Consider the following 22,057-nt stretch of genomic DNA (forward strand, 5'->3'; position numbering starts at 1 on the left):
TTTTGCATCTATGTTCATTAGGGATATTGGCCTGTAATTCTCCGTCTTTGTAGTGTCTTTATCTGGTTTTTGGATTAGGATAATGCTGGCCTTATAAAAAGAACTTGGAAGTATTCCTTACTCTGAGATTTTTTGGGAATAGTTTTAGGAGTATAGGTTAGTCATTTAATGAAACTCCCCTGAGAAGCCATCTAGACCCAGGCTTTTGTATGCTGGGAGTTTTTTTTTATTACAGCTTCAATTTCATCTGTTGTTATTGGCCTATTCAGGTTTTCTAATTCTTCCTGATTGAGTTTTGGAAGATTGTATTTTTCTAGGAATTTGTCCATTTCATCCACACTGTCCAGTTTGTTGGCATATAGTTGTTCATAGTATTTTCTTACAATCCCTTGTATTTCTGTGGTATTAGTTGTGACTTCACTGCTTGCATTTCCGATTTTATTTATTTGGGTCTTCTCTCTTTGTTTCTTGATGAGTCTGGCTAGGGTTTCATCATTCTTGTTTATGTTTTCAAAGAAACAGCTCTTAGTTCCATTGATCTTTTATATATATATATATATATTTTTGCCTCTATGTCATTTATTTCTGCTCTAATCCTTTTTATCTCTTTCCTTCTACTTATTCTGGGATTTTCTTGTTCTCTTTCTAATTCTTTAAGTTGTAGGGTTAAATATTTTATTATTAATATTTCTTGTTTTTTGAGCTAGGCCTGTAGTGCTATGAATTTCTCTCTCAGGACTGCTTTTGCTGTGTCCCAGAGATTTTGGGTTGTGTGTTCATTTTCATTTGTTTCCATGAAGTTTTTGATTTCTTTCTTGATCTTATTGGTAACCCATTCACTGTTTAATAGCTTGCTATTTAGCCTCCATATGTTAAAATGTTTTGCGGTGTTTTTACTGTAGTTGGTTTATAATTTCATTCCATTGTGATCTGAGAGGATGGTTAATATGATTTCAATTTTCTTGAACATGTATAGACTTGTTTTGTGTTCTATCATATTGTCTATCTTTGAGAATGACTCATGTGCACTTGAGAAGAATGTATATCCTGTAGCTTTGTTATAAAATGTTCTATAAATAATTAAATCCATCTGATTCAGTATATCATTTAGAGTCACTGTTTCTTTGTTAATTTTTGTCTGGAAGGTCTATCCAGTGAAGTCAGTGGGGTGTTAAAGTCTCCTATTATGACTGTATTACTGTCAATCTCTCCCTTAAAATCCTCCAGAAGTTTTTGTATATATTTAGGTGCTCCTAGATTGGGTGCATATATGTTTATCAGGGTTATATCTTCTTGTTGGATCAGTTGTTTTAGTATGACTGTATTACTGTCAATCTCTCCCTTAAAATCCTCCAGAAGTTTTTGTATATATTTAGGTGCTCCTAGATTGGGTGCATATATGTTTATCAGGGTTATATCTTCTTGTTGGATCAATTGTTTTAGTATTATGTAGTGACCTTTATTGTCTCATGATGGCCTTCATTTTGAAGTCTATTTTGTCAGATATGAGTATGTATACTTAAGCTTTTTTCCTCTTCCATTTGCATGGAAAATTTTCCCCCATCCTTTTACTCTCATCCTGTGTGAGTCTTTTGTTCTGAGGTGGGTCTCTTATAGATGACATATATTTGGGTATATTTTCTTATCCATCCAGCTACCCTATGTCTTTAGATTGAAGCATTTAATCCATTGTAATTTAAGGTTATTATTGATAGGTATTTATTTATTGCCACTTTAATTCTTTATGCCCATGTCTCTCTCTCTCTCTCTCTCTCTCTCTCTCTCTCTCTCTCTCTCTCTCTCTCTTCTCATTACAACAGTCCATTTAGCATTTCTTGCAGTGCTGGATTGGTGGTGATAAACTCCTTTAGCCTTTTTGATGGTCAAGGAAGCCCTTTATCTCATCATCTATTTTGAATGATAGCCTTGCCGGGTATAGTAATCTTGGTTTCAGATCCTTGCTTTTCATTACCTTGAATGCTTCATGCCATTTCCTTCTGGACTGTGGAGTTTCTGATGAGAAATCAACTGACAGCCTTATGGGAGGTGCTTTGTAGGCAACAAATTGCTTTTATTTTGTGACCTCTAAAATCTCTGTCTTTAATTTTTGACATTTTAATTATGATGTGTCTGGGCGTGGGCCTGTTGGGTTCTTCTTATTTGGGACTCTCTGTGCTTTCTGAACTTGTGTGATTTTTTTTCTTGACCAGGTTAGGGAAGTTTTCTGCCATTATTTCTTCAAACAAGTTCTCTATCTCTTGCTCACTTTCTTCCCCTTCTGGTACTCCTACAACGCGAATATTGTTCCATTTTATGTTGTCTCATAGGTCCCTTAAGCTGTTTTCCTGTTTGTTTGTTTTTGATTGTTTTTGCCTTTTGAGCCTCTGATTGAGTGATTTTTTCCTACCCTGTCTTGTAATTCACTGATCTGATCCTCAGTTTCCCCTAATCTGCTGTCTATTCCTCTGTGTTCTTTATTAGTGCTATGTCATTCTTTATTTCCAACTGTTCTTTTTTTCATAGTTACCATATCTTTTCTCATGCTGTTGAGCATCTTTGCCATCATTATTCTGAACTCTATATCTGATAAATTTCCTATTTCCATTTCATTTATCTCTTCTTTGGAGAATTCCCCTATTCTTTCGTTTGGGGCATGTTTCTTTGTCTCCCTATTTTGGCTGCCTATTTGGGTTTGTGTCTATGTATTAGGTATATCTGCTATGACTCCAAGTCTGTTGTGCAAGACTTTCAGATGCTGTTTCTGATTGGCCCTGAGTACCCTGTTTCGTGTTATCAGCAATCCACAGCTTGTGGCTTTCTCTGCTGGGGCTGGATACCTTAGGAAAGGACCAAGATGTACACCAAGGTCTGCTTTTCCTAGCCCCTGGCCCAGGATTGGATCAGGCAATGACTCAAAATCTCCAGAGATCTGCCTCTGCTTGCAATCTGATTGTTATTCAGTCTTGATTAGCCTCAGGCTATCGACCACAGAGTGGGGAGAGAGGTTTTCCCATAGGTGGGGCAATTGCTTCTGCCTGCAGGCTGTTATTCTCATCTCTTAATGGACCTTAGAAACTCCACAGGGTGGGCAGGGGGTTTTTCAGTTGGGTGGGGCAATTGTTTTCCTCCCAGGCAAAAACTGCCTGGAAGGTAAAGGTCTGCAGGGAAAGATGTCCTCTGAAGTATGAAGGAATGACTCAGCACAATAAACTGGTGTGTCTGCCTTCTGAGCTCTAAAACCAGAGCCCCCAATGCTGGTTCACACAGCTGTAGTCCACTCTGTGCTCCCTCTGCTGGACCCAAATGTGAGTGGCTGCACAGGAAGTTTTGTGTGTTGGCCTTATAAGAGGGTGCCATCATTTTCATCCATCTCTGGCTGGCAGATAGCAACCTTGCTGATTTTTATAGCCAGATGTTATGTGGGCACATTTCTCAGTTCTAGTGATCTGGGCCAGGGGCCACACTTGGGGTTTAGATCCCAGAGTCTCATTGGGAATCTCCCTCACCCTATACACACACACACACACACACACACACACAGCTGAGATATCCCTCTGAAACTTCAGCTGATGTCTTTGGGAGCCAGGCCAGGCCTTTTTTGCCTCCACACTTCCTACCAGTCTCCACTTCCCATCCTTGGTTATCAGGGTTCTTTCCAGGTAATCTTCAGTTGATTATCCAGGATGATTTTTCTGTATTTTAGTTGTAATTCCTTTTGGTCCTTGTAACTTGTCAGTGTAGCTTCCATTTACTCCACCTGCCATTTTGGAACCCACAGATAACTGTTTATGGTGCATTTAATGATGGGATGGATTGCAGTCATGATGAAGAATGAAAGAAAGATCTGTGCACTCAAAGGAGGTGGAATGTAATATTATATAAATTCATTTGTGGTTATACAAAACAATTTTATGTGGAAGAAAATTCAAGGAACTGTTAATTTTGGTCCCGTTTTCATTGTAGATTGTACACTAAATTCATAAAAAATGAAATGTGCTTTGTCTTACTTTTTGCTTTATTTATATGTTCACCGCTCCTTTCATTTTTAACTTTCTTATTCGTGTCTTTTATAGATTGCATAGACTTGAATATTTTAAAAGTCAATCAGATTTTTTAAAGAATATCTTTATTGTTATGAGTTTTACAGATGTGCCCCCTCTTTACCCCTCATTGCCCTCCTCTACCAAGCCTTCAAAATCCTATTGTCTGTGTCCATGGGCAATGCATATATGCATATTCTTTAGTTAATTTCTTCCTGGCCCCTTGCCCCCTTCCCTCTAAAATTCATCAGTCTGTCCCATGTTTCCATGACGCTGGTGCTATAGTATTCATCAGTTTATTTTGTTCATTAGATTCCTTATTTGTTTATTTTGATTTTTAGATTAACTTGTTGATAGATATGTATTTATTTCCATTTTAGGTTCACATTTTTAATCTTTTATTTTCTTCTCCTTAAAGAAGACCCTTTAATATTTCTTGTATACTAGTTTGATTGTGATAAACTTTAGCTTTCTCTTATTCATGAAGCTCTTTAATCAGACCTTCAATTCTAAATGACAGCTTTGCTGAGTAATCTTGGTTGTAGTTCCTTGCTGTTCATTACTTTGAATGTCTTGCCATTCCCTACTGGCCTCCAAAATTTCTGTTGAGAAATCAACTGACAGTTGTATGGGTGCTCCCTTGTAGGTAACTAACTGCTTTTCTCTTGCTGCTTTTAAGATTCTATCTTTGTCTTTAAATTCCTGGAAGGCCCCAGAGCCAGTGTACCCAGTAGATAGCTTTAGACCATGCCAGATTACAACTCTACCACATCCACAAGTGACATACTCAAGGAGTGGACTGGGTGAGCACCAAAGCCCCACTGAAGCAAGTCCTACTCCAAAGGGATGTGTTCTGCACAGCAGTTTTTCCATTATAGTTGCAGCTGATCCTCAGAACCAGTTGGCCAGGGGGTCAGTTCCTTCCAACAACCAAGGCTCAACTACAGGACTCTGCACACGCCCACACAGTGGCATACTTAGAGTGTACAGCTCAGGTGACGAGGTAGCCTAAGCCACTGGGCCCTATAAGACATCTACTACATGAGGCCATTCTACCAATTCTAGGAGACATAGCAGCTCTACCTAATACATGGAAACAAACACAGGGAAGCAGCCAAAATGCAGAGACAAAAAAAACATGTTACAAATGAAAGAACAGAAGAAATCTCCAGAAAAGAACTAAATGAAGTGGAAGCTAGCAGAAATTTTTAAAAATAACAGATTGGATCACTCCATGTTAATTTGTTGTCAAATCAGATATATTTGGTATTATTTTTTGCCATCTTATTTTGCATTCTCTTTCTCTATTTGCTTCTTTGCTATTTCCTATAATCTATCATGTTTGTCAACATTTGTCTAGGAGGGTTTTTTGTTGTTGTTGTTTGTATCATTATCTCTACTTCTTAATAGTTGACAAATTGAATATATAAAGTATGCTTCCAGTTGAAAGATTTTTATCTGAACCCTACAAATAGGGTAGAACCTTATGAATAGGAAAAAAGAAAAGTATCTATTGGAAAATGCATTGAGGTACATTTATCATGTAATTTAGTTTTAACAACAACTCTATGTAGTAGATAAATCATTCTATTTCCCAAATGAAGAATATGTGGTTCAGAGGTGAGCTTAAGTGTCTAGTACACATATAGAGAGCTAGGTAAGAACTAGGATTCAGATTCCGCTGGTTCTAAATGTGGTTTCCATCATATCCCACTGTTTTGTGAACTTGTGAAGGCCCTCACGTCTCTTTTTCTTTCTTTCTATGCTTCATTCTGAATATTTGTTCTCAGAACCAAACCTGGTATAGCTAGGAAGAATGTGAGAGCTCTAGTTGAGTAATATGAGAAAAGCCTATTTTACCCACCGTTGGTGTTTTGGATTTGATCCATTGTGACCAACTTTGGAAGCAGAGTTTCTGCTTACAATAGGGTGGGTGTTCTATCTTATATTGCTTGATCTCTCTTAGAAATGGAAATCCTGTTTCTGAGTTCTAGGCCAGGACTGGGGCATTGACAACTGTGGGAGCCTTCCCTGATGTTAATTTACTTAAATACTGAAAACCTGCATAAATCCTGCCAGGTTTTGTATTCCTGTCCCTGGTTGCCCCTCACTTGAACATTGTCCCATGCTAGACTTTGCTGACACCACCCGTAGAGCACCACCTGTGGTCTGTCATACTGCTGTTAGAGTACTGTGTTCTGTCTTCTGCTCTACATTTCCTTCCAGTGTGGGTACCTGGAACTGACTTTCCCCCACCAGCCCGTTTCCTGCGTTGTCCTGCCATTCCTCAATGGTCAGGTCCAATCCTATCCTGCTCCCACCATACCTCTTACTTGCCTTTGTTCCTTGCTACATAATCCAGGCAAGAACCAAGATATTATACCACAACACATAAAACTTAATCCTTGTTTGCTCCAGTGAATGACGAGTCACAGAAATACCTGTATCAGAGCCATAAGAGATCTTAGCCTTTCCCTACCTAAACTACTCATATTTAGGGATGAGGAAACTGTGGCAGAATTTTGCCTCAAACACAATTAATGGCAGATTTAGAGCTGTGATTAATAGCGACTGCAAAAAGGTTTCTATTATATCCATTAAAAAAATAGCTCCTACCTAAGTAAACCTATGCACATTTATAAAATGCAGATTGGGATGACAAGAAGTCATTTCATTATGCACTGTCAATGTTTGATAATAGATTAGATTATTGGATTTTTGTTTTTATATGGGAAATACAAAAAAAAGGCAATTATTTGGACATTGATCTGATTTTAAAGCTGCCAAGATGTGAAAGCTGGGATTTTTTTAAAGCACAGCAATGTCATTCCACCAGATGTCACTGTTTGCATGTAGCAATGAAGTTATAATGATTAAAAATACCCCCTCCCTATTCATATTTTGTAAAAATATTAGTTATACACTTATTTTTATTTAGATTTGTTATTTTATCAGTACTATAGTCCCTGAATTTTTAAAAAGAATTCAAAGTATTCATTAAAGCTGATGCAGATTTTAAAGACTATACTAAAGAAAATTAGTTGTAGTTTAGCATCTTCAAGAAGGTGAACTCCCAAAATCTTTTCTAGATCTCGGGGTTAACTTTTCAAACAACAGTTTTTGTAAGTTACTGTTTTCTGAATTTTAGATTGTGACCCAATAAATGGGTTATGAAATCAATTTAGTGGCTTGCTACCAGCCCTTAAGACATGGCTGGAATAGAATAATCTATTGGATGTATTACTTGGTGAAACTTTTGTACATGAGCACTCTTAAAATATCCCTGTGTACATCTTTGAGTTACATAAAAGTGACTGTGTGCTCCATCCTGTGAAACCTCCCTGACGTTTTGTACCCCAAGGAGCAAAATTAATTCACTAAGGAAGGGAGAATGAAGATGTGTTGGGGGAACTTGGTTCAACTCACACCAAGGAGATGAGAGCCTTTTTCCATGCTTCACAGGATGGAGCTCATAATCACTTTTATGTAACTCACAGAATATGCGTGCAGAGATTTTTAACATGTGCTCACAGCTTAGTACAAATGTTTTATAAACCTTTTCGACAGCAATCTACAATAAGAAATACATTTTATATCTCTGGCCCTGTGGGAGACCGATGTTGACAGGGAAGGAGATTTAACTCACTTGGCAGAGAGGTGGGTATTATTCTGTCATTCAGTTGCCTTAATCATAATAACAATGATTATCATATCAACCATTTATTGAGAGTGTACTATGTGCAAACTTGCACATATATTATTTCTGAGCATTAGAGCCTAAAAAGCCTGATCACTGTTGCTGTATATAGATGAGGAAACAACTTAGGATAGAAAAGTGACCTACCCCACATAGCACACTGAATGGCCAAACTGGGGTTAAAATCTTGTGTTTTAGCTTCATTCCAAAAGCTAGCTCTCCCCACTATATCAGTGATTTTTTTTAAGCTTCTCCTTAGGATAAGGACCATGTGGAATGTTTGGTAAGTGCATCAATTCTCAGGCTCTATCTCAAACCCACTGAGTTAGAATCTCTAGAGGAGAAATCTGAGAAGCTATCCCAGCATATTCTAATGATTAGGCTGTTTTAGGCTAGACTGCAGTACATCGGTGGTTTTCGACCTTCAGCCTACATCAGAAGCATCTGCAGGGCTGGTTAGAACACCCATGGCTGGGCCCCACCTCCAGAGATTATGATTCATTAGGTGTGATGGGGTTCAAGATTTTGCATTTCTAGCAGGTTCCCATGTGATGCCAATAATGTTAGGTAGAGAACTCACTCTGAGAAACACTGCAGCACATCATGCTGACACATTGTTCTTAGTTCCCCAGGACAGGGTCTAAGACTAGCTGTTCCTGGGGGACTTTTTTCCCTCAGCCAAAATTCAACAGTACTTATTCAGTACCTATTACGTTTGCATTCATGGGAAACAGAAAGTGAATTAAGAATTAATGTGGCCCTCCAAACCAACCTATGATCTACTCTGAAAAGATATGTGGAATAAAATGTACTTTATATTCTATAATGAAAGAGAAAATCAAATGCAACAGGAAAAGTAGGGAAGCAAAGATGAATTTTGACTTGGCAGAGGGGCATTGTAAAGGTTTCATGGAGCCCTGGCCATTGTGACTCAGCTGGTTGGTGCACCATTCTATACATTGAAAGATGGGTTCAATTTCCGTTCAGCGCTCATAACTAGGTGCAGTTTGAATCCCAGCATAGGAGACAAATAATCGATTGTTTTTCTCTCTCTCTTTCCCTGCCCTTCTCTCTAAAATAAGTGAATAAAACGTATTCTCATGTGAGGATTTTAAAAAAAAGGTCTCATGGAGGAGTTGAGATCTGAAAGCATTGTTTTCGCCATTTTCATAGCCACACTGAGTGGTAATTTGGTTTGCTGTCTCCCCCTTTGCCCTTGTAAAAATCTCAGCACCTAGAGTACCTTTTGCAGAGTGAATGTAGGTTGGGCCAGGTGTTAGGGGAGGGAAGTAGGACTGGCAAGGTAGATAGTGCCCAGACAGGAGGATTCAGAATGCCAGGCACAGGAGCTCAGGTGGAGTCATTAAAGTCTTTGATGACAACTCTGGCAGGGTATGTAGCATAGGTTGGGGGAGGGAGAGTTTGGAGGTAAGAGACCAGCAAATATGATATCATTGGAATCAGATGAGAGAAAAGGCAGTGGACCTGAGAGACTGACTGGATGGAGAAGGATCAGTGTTAGTGATTCCTATTGGGAGTGAGGGAGAGCCTGGAGTAGAAGAGACTTAGTCTGAACAACTGAAATGGAGGGTGTATTCCAAAGGGCAGAACTCTAGAAAGGATTGGTTCTTCCCTCTGGACATAAAGAAGGAAGCAAGGAACATGTGGAGAAGAATTTCAGAGTAAGTGACTTATCTTTGCCATACAAGAACAGTTGCTAACTTTGGGCAGCCTTCCCACTAAGGATGCACCTTCATGTCTACCAGAGATGTGTATTCTAAAGTGTCTAATGACTTCCTTCACTTTCCTTCCAATCAACCAGGATTTCTATTTCTCCAGTGCACATTTGGAATGTGAAAAGATAGTAAGTTGTGAAAGACCATTACTACCTTGTTATTTGGTTTAGGAACAGATAAAAATACAGCAGGGCCTCAGATAGCTTCTTGAGTCCCTCATCTCCTCCCTGACCTTAGAAGTACTTTACTGGTTTTGGTTTATGAACTTTCTTGGCTCATTCTTCTAGCCCCTAGACCTTGCCCTGTTCTTTTATTATTTTTTATTTTTTATACATTAGTCAAAACTGAGTTGCAGAAAAAAGGAAATATTTTAGCTATTTTAAGGAAAAGGGGATTTAGTAATGGGAATTCAATGCTTATAACATCAATGGAAAGATTGGAAAATGGGTTTTATGCAGGGAGGGCTTCCACAGTTAACTCACACAGCATGCTTCACTGGCTTCGGGGAGCTGCTCCTCTGGCCTAGTCAGGAGGGAGGGAAATCTAGAACCATCACTGGCAACACACCAGTCACATTATGCCTGTTGATACGCTCACTGGAAATAAACACACACAAAAAACATAAAAGAAGTAACTGAACACTGCTACAGAACTCAATGTGATCATGACCACTTGCCAACAAAAGACCAGAACCTTCCGCCTTCCAAACTGTATGTGAGTGGATCTTAAATTATATCTCGGACAGTGGTTCTCAATCTTCTGGCCCTTTAAATACAGTTCCTCATGTTGTGACCCAACCATAAAATTATTTTTGTTGCTACTTCATAACTGTAATGTTGCTACTGTTATGAATTGTAATGTAAATATCTGATATGCAGGATGGTCTTAGGCGACCCCTGTGAAAGGGTCGTTCGACCACCAAAGGGGTCGTGACCCACAGGTTGAGAACCGCTGATCTAGGACATTGGCTGCAGGAGAGTTTTACCTGTCCATCCTCAGCAGTTTAGAGAAGCACCTGAGAGTTAGGGTGGATTGGTTGTTGACTGGCATTCTATCATAGTCACCATACTGGGAGTTGAACTCGATCTTCTCTCTGAATGCAAATATTTGACTACATGAAATAGGAAGCTTTTGTCCGCAACTCTGTTTTGGCAAAGTCCCATCTTCTCCAGCCTAGTTTTGGGTGGGCTTGTTTTCTAACAGCTGGAATGATGGAATTTGAGACAGTCAGCTAAAGTCAGGTGGGTTTGTGTACGCTTAATCTTCACATTTGGTGGCTTGTATGTGATTGTTCATATAATCCTATCTAATAAAAGAGAAACATGGTAATTAGCCATACCTCTGCTACCCTTCCCAATGGCTAATCAGGGAGATAGGCAAATTAACTGCCAGCCAAGTTGGCGGCCGGCAGCCAGGCAGCTTAAAGCGAACATGAGGCTTGCTTGCTCCAGTGACGGAGGAAGCCAACGTTCCCCGCCTGCCGCTGCCGGCCTCTGAGCTTGCAGTTTGAAACGTTGTTACAAATATAGAAGCTAAACAAAACCCCAGAAAAACCTGCTTTCAGCCAGCCGGGATCTCAGAGCTGGAGTTGAAACAGTGTTTCGATTATAGAACCCAAACAAATCAGATACCTGCTTTCAGCAACAGAGGCCTCAGAGCTGGAGCCAAGCCTCAGAGCTAAAGCTGGCCCAGAATAAAAAAAAAAGAAAAAAAGGACAGGTTGGGAGCTTCAGTCACCCGCCAGCCTGAAAACAGCCCTCAGCCCCTCACCCAGACTGGCCAGGCACCGCAGTGGGGACCCCCACCGTGAAGGGTGTGTGGCCAGCTGCAAACAGCCATCATCCCCTCACCCAGGCTGGCCAGGCACCCAAGCGGGACCCCCACCCCGATCCAGGACACCCTTCAGGGCAAACCTGCCGGCCCCCACCTGTGCACCAGGCCTCTATCCTATATAGTAAAAGGGTAATATGCGTCCCAGCACCGGGATCAGCGGAGCCGTGAGGCCTCCCGGCACCGGGATCAGCGTGACAGAGGGCAGCGCCCAAACCCACTGATAGCCCTGTGGCTCTGTGTGTGACAGGGGGCAGGGCCACAACCTCCCTATTCGTCCTGCTCTGTTCGTGACAGGGGAAGGCACCCAAACCCCCTGATGAGCCCTGCTCTGTGCCTGATGGGGGGAGCTCCCCAACCCCCTGATTGCCCTGCGGCTCTGTGTGTGACAGGGTGCGGCACCCCAACCCCCGATCGGCCCTGCTCTGTGTGTGACGGGCTAGAGCCATAACTTCCCCATTGGCCCTGCCCTGAGTGTGACAGTGGTGGCACCCCAATCCCCTGATCGGCCCTGCTCTGTGGGTGATAGAGGGCGGCGTCCCAACTCCCCTATTGTCCCTATTCTGTGAGTGACATGAGGGAGCTCCTCAACCCCCTGATCATCCCTGCTCTGTGTGTGACAGGGTGAGGCGCCCCCCCCCCCCCCGCGACGGGCCCTGCTCTGTGTGTGACGGGGTAGAGCCATAACCTCCCCATCGGCCCTGCCCTGAGTGTGACAGGGTACGGCGCCCCAACCCCCTGATCCGCCCTGCTCTGTGTGTGACAGGGGGCAGTGCCGCAACTCCCCTATCGGCCCTACTCTGTGAGTGATAGGGGGGAGCTCCCCAACCCCCTGATGGACCCTGCTCTGTGCATGACTGGGGGCAGCGCCCCAACCCCCTGATTGGCCCTGCTCTGTGCGTGACAGGGGGTGGCGCCGCAACCACCCAATTGGCCCTACCCTGAGCATGACTGAGGGTTGCATCGCAACCTCCTGATCTGCCCTGCTCTGTGCATGACAGGGGGTGGTGCCCCAACTCCCCAGTCAGCTCTGCTCTGTGCCCGACCAGGTGCTGCACCTAGGGATTGGGCCTGCCCTCTGCCACCCGGGAGCAGGCCTAAGCCAGCAGGTCGTTATCTCCCGAGGGGTCCCAGACTGCGAGAGGGCACAGGCCCGGCTGAGGGACGCCCCCTCCCCCCCGAGTGCACAAATTTTTGTGCACCGGGCCTCTAGTAATATATAAAAAAGTTAGAGGCAACATTGGCTCTAAATACTTCAGGTGAAATTGACTTATTTATAGTTTGTATAAGTTCACTTTACACTTATTTTATATTTCTTTTACAGTAAGTGCTGCAACACAAAAATTAATGTATTTTCAGGTGGTCTGGAAGTCAGTCATTAGTGACATATTAGACCTTCAATTTTTATTTAGCTCATCTCTTTGGCTTAAATTAAGGCTTTTGTTGATAAGTTTGTACCTCATATATATCCTCATGTTTATGCAGTTTTCAGGGTAGAAGTAAAGACCTGATGCTATAACAGTTTTCTGTTTGTGCTTAATATGAATCAGAAATAGGACATTTTAATTTCAGAAGGGAGTTCTGCTAAGGCTGATGCTTTACCTTGGCCTAAGAAATGAAAGCACTTTCTGTGAGTTTGGAGTGGGGAACAGGTTAGCGATCAGAGAGAACAACTTTTAATCTCTTATGTAATCAGGTTTACATAGGGCGAACTTATTATTCCAATGTAATAAAACAAAACCATCATAAAGGTTATGACTTACATGTGTTTAGAAGCAAAGATAAATTATTTTTTAATTATTTCCCATTTTGGATTATCTGACTTCTGAACAATCTCTATTTAATACAGTAATCAAAATGTTAATGTATTTATCTCCATATAGATATGAAATGAGAGCAAATGCCTCTGGTTTGTCAATAAGGTAAACAAGAAATTTATTGTTTTTATCACACTGTAGAATAATGGAAGGAATCCCTGTTACGAGTGACAATCAAGCGTATGTTCCCGTCCTTCCAACAACGTCAGTGATACCACCTGAATTGGCACAAGAAACTAGACAGCACGCTCAGAAACCACACCTACAACTCTCTGGAGAGGAAGTAAGAACTTCCTTTAATATTAGTTTTCTCTACCTCCGAGGTTCTCAAATTTAAATTTCAGGGTTCTTTTTGTACTCTTAAAAATATTGGAGAACTCAACAATTATTTATGTGGATTATATCTATTGATACAATGTTGGAAATTAAAACTGAGAAAATACTAAATGCTTATTTTTTGTTTATTAAAAATAACACTAGCCCTAACCAGTTTGGCTCAGTGGATAGAGTATCAGCCTGCGTACTGAAGAGTCCCAGGTTCGATTCTGGTCAAGGGCATGTACCTTGGTTGCAGGCACATCCCCAATAGGGGGTGTGCAAGAGACAGCTGATCGATGTTTCTCTCTCATCGGTGTTTCTAACTCTCTATCCCTCTCCCTTCCTCTCTGTAAACAATCAATAAAATATTTTTTTAAAAAAGTTTTAAAAAATAACAGTAATAAAGTCATATATGTCAACATAAATAATGTATTTTTATGAAAAATAATTATATTTTTAAACAAAAAATTTGATGAGAAAACTAGGATTGTTATTTGTTTTAGAAATCTCTTTGTTTGGCTTAATAGAAGATGGTTGGATTCTCATGTCTAATTTTTTATTGTTGACACTATTATAGATGTCCCCCATTTGTCCCCCTCCATGCAGCCTTGGACCCCTCCCCCCAGTCCCCAGCCTTCACCTCATTGATGTTGTCTGTGTTCACAGGCTATGCATATATGCTTAGATGTTTGTTGGCTAATCTCATCCAGTCCACCCCACTCCTCTCCCCTCTGAGATGAGACAGTTTATTCCATGTACCAATGCCTCTAGTCCTATGTTGTTCATCAGTTCATTTTGTTCATTAGTCTACATATAAATGAGATCATATAGTATTTGTCTTTCTCTGGCTGGCTTATTTCATTTAGCATAATAATCTCTAGGAGCATTCATGCAGTTGCAAAATGTAAGGTTTTCATCTTTTTTACAACTGTAGCATGTTACAAACCTAAAAGACCAGAAATAGCCAAAGCAATCTTGAGAAAGCACAGGAATTATACTCTCTGATTTTAAACTATATTACAAAGCTATAGTAATCAAAACAGTATGAGATTGGCATGAAAACACACATAGATTATTGAACAGATTAGAGAGCCTGGAAATAAACCCACACATGTATCGTCAATTGACTTGGGACAAATGAGACAAGATTATGTAATGGGGAAAGAACAGTCCCTTCAGTAAACAGTGTTTTGAGAACTGTACAATCACATGCAAAAGAATGAAACTGGTTCACTATCTTATACCACACATAAAAATGAACTCAAAATAGATGACAGACTAAAATAATAAAACTCCTAGAGAAAACATAGGCAGCAAGCTTCTTATCATCAGATAAGCAAAAAGGAAAGAGAAAGTCTTAATAAAGAAACCAAAACTATAGAAAATAAACAAAAATTTTAATTAAATATAATAATTAAAAAACTCAGTGGGTGGGTTTAAAAGTAGGATGGAGGAGACATGAAAGAATCAATGATCGAGAAACCAAGATGGCAGCATAGGTAAACACTGGAAATTGCTGCCTCGCACAATCACTTCAAAAATACAACTAAAAGACAAAACAGACATCATCCAGAACCACAGGAAGGCTGGCTGAGTGGAAATTCTACAACTAGAAGGACAGAGAAAAGCACACTGAGACTCAGAGGAGGTGCAGAAGTAAAAGTGCAGAGGTACAGAGGCGAACATGGAAAGGACTGGCAACTGAGGATGCGGATGTCTTTTTCAATGGGGCGGGAGTCTCAAGCTCCTGACTGCTCTGAACTCCAGTTCTGGGTGAGTCTCTAGGGACTCAGACTCATACAGAGAGAAACTGGACTGTCTGGCATTGGGCAGAACTCGAGGGTGGCTTTCTCAGAGGTGCTTGCAGCGATTACCGCGGGATGCTGAGTTCCAGGACCTCTTAGGGCAGGGCTGAGAATCAGCCATAGCTGTTTGCTCTGCCCTGTTCATTCCCTGAGACCCCGCCCCACCCAAGCTGTGCGCAGATGCTTTTGTATATGAATGGCCTGGCCCTTTGCAATCTAGAATTACCTAACAAACTGCAGCTGGGTCAGAGAGACCTAGAACATCCAAAAGAAGTCCCAAGGCCCCACAGAAGCCTGCATTGCTTCACAGCTGGGCCTCATCTGGGCACATCCAAACCTAAACAAAGAAGAGGAATCTGCAGATCTCTCCGTAGCTCCTGCTGGGTAGTCTCAGGAAGAGGCTAAATTAATGCCTCCTTAGAGATCCAAGAGCCAGTGTACCCAGTGATCAGAGTGGGACCATCCAGATTACAACTCCTCAGATACATAAGGGACACACTCAGGGCGAAGACTCAGTGAGCACCAAAGCCCCAACTGAAGCAAGTCTTGCCCCACAAGGGTGTCTCCAGCACAGACGTTCTCCCACTGTAGACACAGCTGATTCTCACAGACAATTGGCCTGGAGGTCAATTCCTCCCAGTGATACCTACAACAATCAAGGCTTAACTAAAACAAGACTGTGTACCAAGCCCACAAAGAGGTGCACCAAGAGTGTCCACCTCAGGTAATATGGGAGGCTGAGCCACTGGGCCCTATAGGACCCCTAGTACAGAAAGCCACTCTATCAACACAGGGAAGCATAAAAAATGCAGAGACAAAGAAACAGGTCACAAATGACAGAAATGGATGAAAGCAAACTACTGGATATAGAGTTCAAAACCACACTTTTAAGGTTTTTCAAGAATTTTCTAGAAACTGCTGATAAATTTAGTAAGACCCTCAAGAAATCTAGTGAGACCCTCGAGGATATGAAAAAGGACCAACTAGAAATTAAGCATACACTGACTGAAATAAAGAATATTATACAGAGATCCAACAGCACACTAGAGGATCCCAAGAATCAAGTCAAAGATTTGAAATACGAAGAAGCAAAAATCACCCAACTGGAAAAACAAAACGAAAAAAGAATCCAAAAATATGAAGATAGTGTAAGGAGCCTCTGGGACAACTTCAAGCATATCAACATCCGAATTATGGGGGTGCCAGAAGAAGAGAGAGAACAAGATATTGAAAGCCTATTTCAAGAAATAATGACAGAAAACTTCCCCTATCTGGTGAAAGAAATTGACTTACTAGTCCAGGAAGCGCAGAGAACCCCAAACAAAGGAATCCAAAGAGGACCACACCAAGACACATCATAATTGAAATGCCAAGAGAAAAAGACAAAGAGAGAATCTTAAAAGCAGCAAGAGAAAAACAGTTGGTTACCTACAAGGGAGTACCCATACGACTGTCAGCTGATTTCTCAACAGAAACTATGCAGGCCAGAAGGGAGTGGCAAGAAATATTCAAAGTGATGAATAGCAAGAACCTACAATCAAGATTACTTTACCCAGCAAAGCTATCATTTAGAATTGAAGGTCAGATAAAGAGCTTCACAGATAAGGAAAAGCTAAAGGAGTTCATCACCACCAAACCAGTATTATATGAAATGCTGAAAGGTATCCTTTAAGAAGAGGAAGAAGAAAAAGGTAAAGACAAAAATTATGAACAACAAATACACATCTATCAACAAGTGAATCTAAAAATCAAGTGAATAAATAATCTGATGAACAGAATAAACTGGTGAATATAATAGAATCCGGGGCATAGAAAGGGAGTGGACTGACAATTCTTGGGGGGAAAGGGTTAGCACCCGTATGTTCATAGCAGCACAATTTTCAATAGCCAAGATTTGGAAACACCCTAATGCCCCTCAACAGATTAGTGGAGTAGAAAACTATGGGACATCTACACAATGGAATACTAAGCTGCTATAAAAAGGAAGGAATTCTTACCATTTGCAGCAGTATGGATGGAACTGGAGAGCATTATGCTAAGTGAAATAAGCCAGAAAGTGTAAGAAAAACACAACACCACATGGTCTCACTCACTTATGGATAATAAAGAATATTATAACCTGATGAACGAAAAGATAGATACAGAGGCAGAGAAGCATTGAACAGACTGTCAAATTACAGTGGGAAGGCTGGGGATTGATTGTTGGGGCGGGGACGTAAGAGATCACCCGAAGGACTTGTATTCATGCATATAAGCATAACCAATGGACACAAGACACTGGGGGTGGGGTGGTGTGAGAGCATGTGCCGGGGTAAGGGAGGCCGGGGGAAGGTCAATGGGGAAAAATAAAAAAAAGGAGACATATGTACTACTATCTGTAATACTTTAAACAATAAAATAAAATTTTAAAAAAGTTATCATGGAAAATTCCCTTTTTACAGCCTAATATATTTTGGTCTATGGAATACTTAGTTTTTCTAGAAAAATAAATAAGTACATATAAAAAAAAAAGAAAGGGAGATGACTGAAAATGTAAAGAAAGAAATAATGGCTAAATGTTTCCCTAATTTGGAAAAATACTTAAGTATATTCAGGAAGCTAAGCAAACCCCAAGCAGAAAAATCTTAAGACACACACACAAACTGGACCAAGTCACATAGTAGTCAAATTTCTGAGAAAAACAACATGAGTGGCAGTGGATTTATCATCAGAAATGATGGAGGCCAGAAGCAGAATATTCAGTGGCAGAACATTTTTCAGGTGCTGAAAGAAAATAAGTGTGAGCTCAGGGTCCTGTATCTTGAGAAATATTCTTCAGGAATGAAGGGCAATCAAGACATTTCACATTGAAGAGAACTAAGAGCATTTATTGCCTGCAGACTTAAATCTACATGTGAGTCTACAACTATCTCAAAAGAAAAACTTTAATAGACCTTTCTTCTTCTTTTGTCCCTGATTTTCACCTCCAATTTTGTTTTAAAATTATTTTTTATTTTTTGCATTAATTATTATAAGCATAACTCATTTTATTACACTTTGCAGATGTTGCTTCTTTCTTTCTTTCTTTCTTTCTTTCTTTCTTTCTTTCTTTCTTTCTTTCTTTCTTTCTTTCTTTCTTTCTTTCTTTCCTCCCTCCCTCCCTCCCTCCCTCGTTCTTCCCTTCCCTTCCCTTCCCTTCTCTTGTATCTTATAAAATAATATATAGACCATATTTTTAAAAAACTTTATTACTAGAAATTGCTAACCATCATCTAAGCCTTCAGAAAATCATAATCTCCTTGCTAGTGGAGGGTCCTGCCTCCACGTTGGTGGCTGCTGACTGATCGGGGTGGCGGTTGCAAAAGGTTGGGGTGGCTAAGGCAATTTCTTAAAATAAAACAACAATGAGATTTGTCGCATCAATTGACCCTTCCCTTCCCTTCCCTTCCCTTCCCTTCCCTTCCCTTCCCTTCCCTTCCCTTCCCTTCCCTTCCCTTCTTCCCTTCCCTTCTTCCCTTCCCTTCCCTTCCCTTCCCTTCCCTTCCCTTCCCTTCCCTTCCCTTCCCTTCCCTTCCCTTCCCTTCTTCCCTTCCCTTCCCTTCCCTTCCCTTCCCTTCCCTTCCCTTCCCTTCCCTTCCCCTCCCCTCCCCTCCCCTCCCCTCCCCTCCCCTCCCCTCCCCTCCCCTCCCCTCCCCTTCCGATTGCATGTTTGTGGCAACCCTGAGTTGAGCAATTCTATGGGTGCCATTTTTCCAATAGCATTTTGCTTGCTTCATGTCTGTGTCACATTTTGGTAATTCTCACAATATTTCCAACTTTTCCCATTATTATTTTTTATGGTGATTTGCGATCAATAATTTTTATGTTACTATTGTAATTATTTTGGAGTCCCACAAACTGCACCCATTATGATGGAGAACTTAATAAATGTTGTATCTTCTGACTACTTACTTACCCATCTATTTCTCCATCTTTCTCCCGCTCCTCAGACCTCCCTATTCCCTGAGACACAACAATATTGAAATTAGGTCAATTAATAACCTACAATGGCATCTTAAGTGTTTGAGTGAAAAAAAGAGTCAATTGATGCAACAAATTTCATTGTTGTTTTATTTTAAGAAATTGCCTTAGCCACCCCAACCTTTCGCAACCGCCACCCCGATCAGTCAGCAGCCACCAACGTGGAGGCAGGACCCTCCACTAGCAAGGAGATTATGACTTGCTGAAGGCTTAGATGATGGTTAGCAATTTCTAGTAATAAAGTTTTTTAAAAATATGGTCTATATATTATTGTATAAGATACAATGCTATTGAACACAGTAGATTACAGTATAGTATAAAAATAATTTTTATATGACTGGGACACCAAAAATTATGTGATTGACTTTATTGCAATATGCATTTCATTGCTGTGGTCTGGAACCAAACCCACAATATTTTGGAGGTATGCCTGTATTATTTTATTGATAATAAACTTTATTTTTTATAATTACTTTAGACAGAAAAATTACAAAGACAGTATGGAGATTTCCCATATACTACACACTGTCTTTCCCCTATTACTAATGTGATAATAGTGGGTTAGTAAGTGGACCCAAAAGTCCTAACTCACAGTTCCTATGGGTGTGACTTTAATTGGAAATAGAATTTCTGTAGATTAATTAAAAATCTTTGGATGAGATCATCCTGAATTTAGGATGAGTCCTAAAGCCAATAAGACTGGACTAGTTTCCTTGTAAGAAGAGAACACCATGTTAACACAGACACATAGGGAAGAAGGCCAGGTGATAGAGGCAGAGATGGAATGATGCAGCTGCAAGCCCAGGAACACCGAGGTTGCTGGCAACCACTAGAAGCTCTAGAGAGGAAGGAAGGTTCTTCCCTAGAGCCTTCAGAAGGAGCATGGAGCTTCTTACACCTTGACTTTGGATTTCTATTTTCCAGAACAGTGAGAGAATATATTTCTATTGTGTTTTACCATTACAGTAGTATGCTATATTTGTTAAAATCAATATTTAAAAATTACTATTAACTAAGGTCCATGCTTCACCCAGATTTCTTAGTTTTTACATAATGTTCATTTTTTGTCCCAGAATCCCATCCAAGTTACCAATTATATTCAGCTGTCATGTCTCCTTAGGCTTCTCCTGGCTGTGACAATTTCTGAGTCTTTCTTGGTTTTGATGACCTTGACAGTTTGGGGGAGTATTTGCTCAAATACTTAGTACAATGCCCCCCAATTAGGATTTGCCTGAGGTGATTTTGGGGAGAAAGACCACTGACATAAGGTGCCATTTTCATTGTGTCATTCCAGGTTTCATAATATCAACATGAATTATCACTGTTGATGTTAACCTCGATTACCTGTCTAAAATAGCATTTGCCAGGTTTCATCATTGTGAAGTTTTTCTTTTTCCCCCTTTTCCATACTGCATTCTTTGGAGGAAGTCACTATCTCACACTTGAGCCATGTGGAGTTATGCTCTGCCTCCTTGAGGGCCCAGTATATACAAAAATAAATTTGTCTGTGTAGGAGCTTTGTCTACGCTTTTCTTTTATATTCAATTATTTATATCACTATGACTCATAGATATTTATGTTATACTTTGAATTATAATCCAATAGTATTTATCATTACTTTGCTAAAATAGTTCAAGCTCTGGTCATTGAGAGCCCCTTCACTTGCTTCTACTAGTATGTTCTGTCACCACATCCCACCATTGAGGGATTTTGGAAAACTCTTAATTTCTGGCAATACAATAAACTCTAGGCTCATCTTGTACATTTCTTGCCTCAGTCCATACATTTAGCAATTTCTACTGGAAGCCCCAGTTCCCATTATTAAAGAATGTAATTACTGTAAAGATCTGGACATTAGGTGTGTTTGTTGGCACTGTGTCTCAATTGACACAGCAAAGAAATACACATGTGTATACCAACACCTATAAAACACACATATTTAAAACTGTTTTTATATGTCACCATTCATGTCTAAAACACGAGTTCATACTGCTGTCTCCAACTCTAGTGCATTACCACATGGATCATTCTAGCCTCCTCCCTTGCTCATCTTTAAATTCTTACTCCAACAGTGACAAACCTGGGTCCTATCATTCTCCATCCATTTACTTAGTTGCTCAACTCCAGTATAGAAGTGTACATGTATAGATGTATCAGAATTATTAACCCATATTCCTATGGAATGCACTTTATCAGCTGTGTACAGTTTCTTTGGCCTTTAGTTTTATACTAGAGGCCCAGTGCATGAAATTCGTGCACTGGTGGTGGTGGGGGTCCCTCAGCCCAGCCTGCCCCCTCTCACAGTCCAGGAGCCCTCAGGGCTGTCCTACTGATGGCTTAGGCCCACTCCCTGACAGCTTAGACCCACGGGGAGCGGGCCTAAGCCGCAGTCTGGCCGCGGAGGCTCAGAGCAGGTGCCCCATGTATGTGTGTGTGTTTGTGTGTGTGTGTGTGTGTGTGTGTGTGTGTGTGTCTGCTGGGGGTCTGCCCCCAGCCCCACCATGGAGGCTCGGAGCAGGTGCCCCTCCTTGTTGATTTCTCAGGCTCTGGGCCATGCCTGCATGTTGTTCTCTCAGGTTTGGGGCCGTGCCTGGCTCCTCCTCCTGAGCTGGTCATGACTGTTATGGAGCCCTGACCTCATTTGCAATATATATATATATATATATATATATATATATATATATATATCCTATCTAATAAAAGAGAAACATGGTAATTGGCATACGACCGCTACCCTTCCCATTGGCTAATCAGGGCGATATGCAAATTAACTGTCAGCCAAGATGGCGGCCGGCAGCCAGGCAGCTTGAAACTA

At 40.8% G+C, this 22,057-nt stretch overlaps 1 protein-coding gene across 1 annotated transcript in view; it reads left to right on the plus strand.

Annotated features, from left to right (window-relative positions):
• Positions 1–22,057, plus strand: part of TTC6 (tetratricopeptide repeat domain 6) — a gene marked incomplete at both ends in the record, with an annotated part of 261,680 nt that overhangs the window by 135,210 nt on the left and 104,413 nt on the right. The window contains one exon of the mRNA XM_081098882.1: positions 13,262–13,403. Coding sequence (XP_080955008.1) covers positions 13,262–13,403 — 142 coding nt within the window. The remainder of the gene's footprint in view (positions 1–13,261; positions 13,404–22,057) is intronic.

Source organism: Myotis nattereri (assembly GCF_964212035.1).
Source record: "Myotis nattereri genome assembly, chromosome: 1".
Classification (NCBI taxonomy): Eukaryota; Metazoa; Chordata; class Mammalia; order Chiroptera; family Vespertilionidae; genus Myotis; species Myotis nattereri.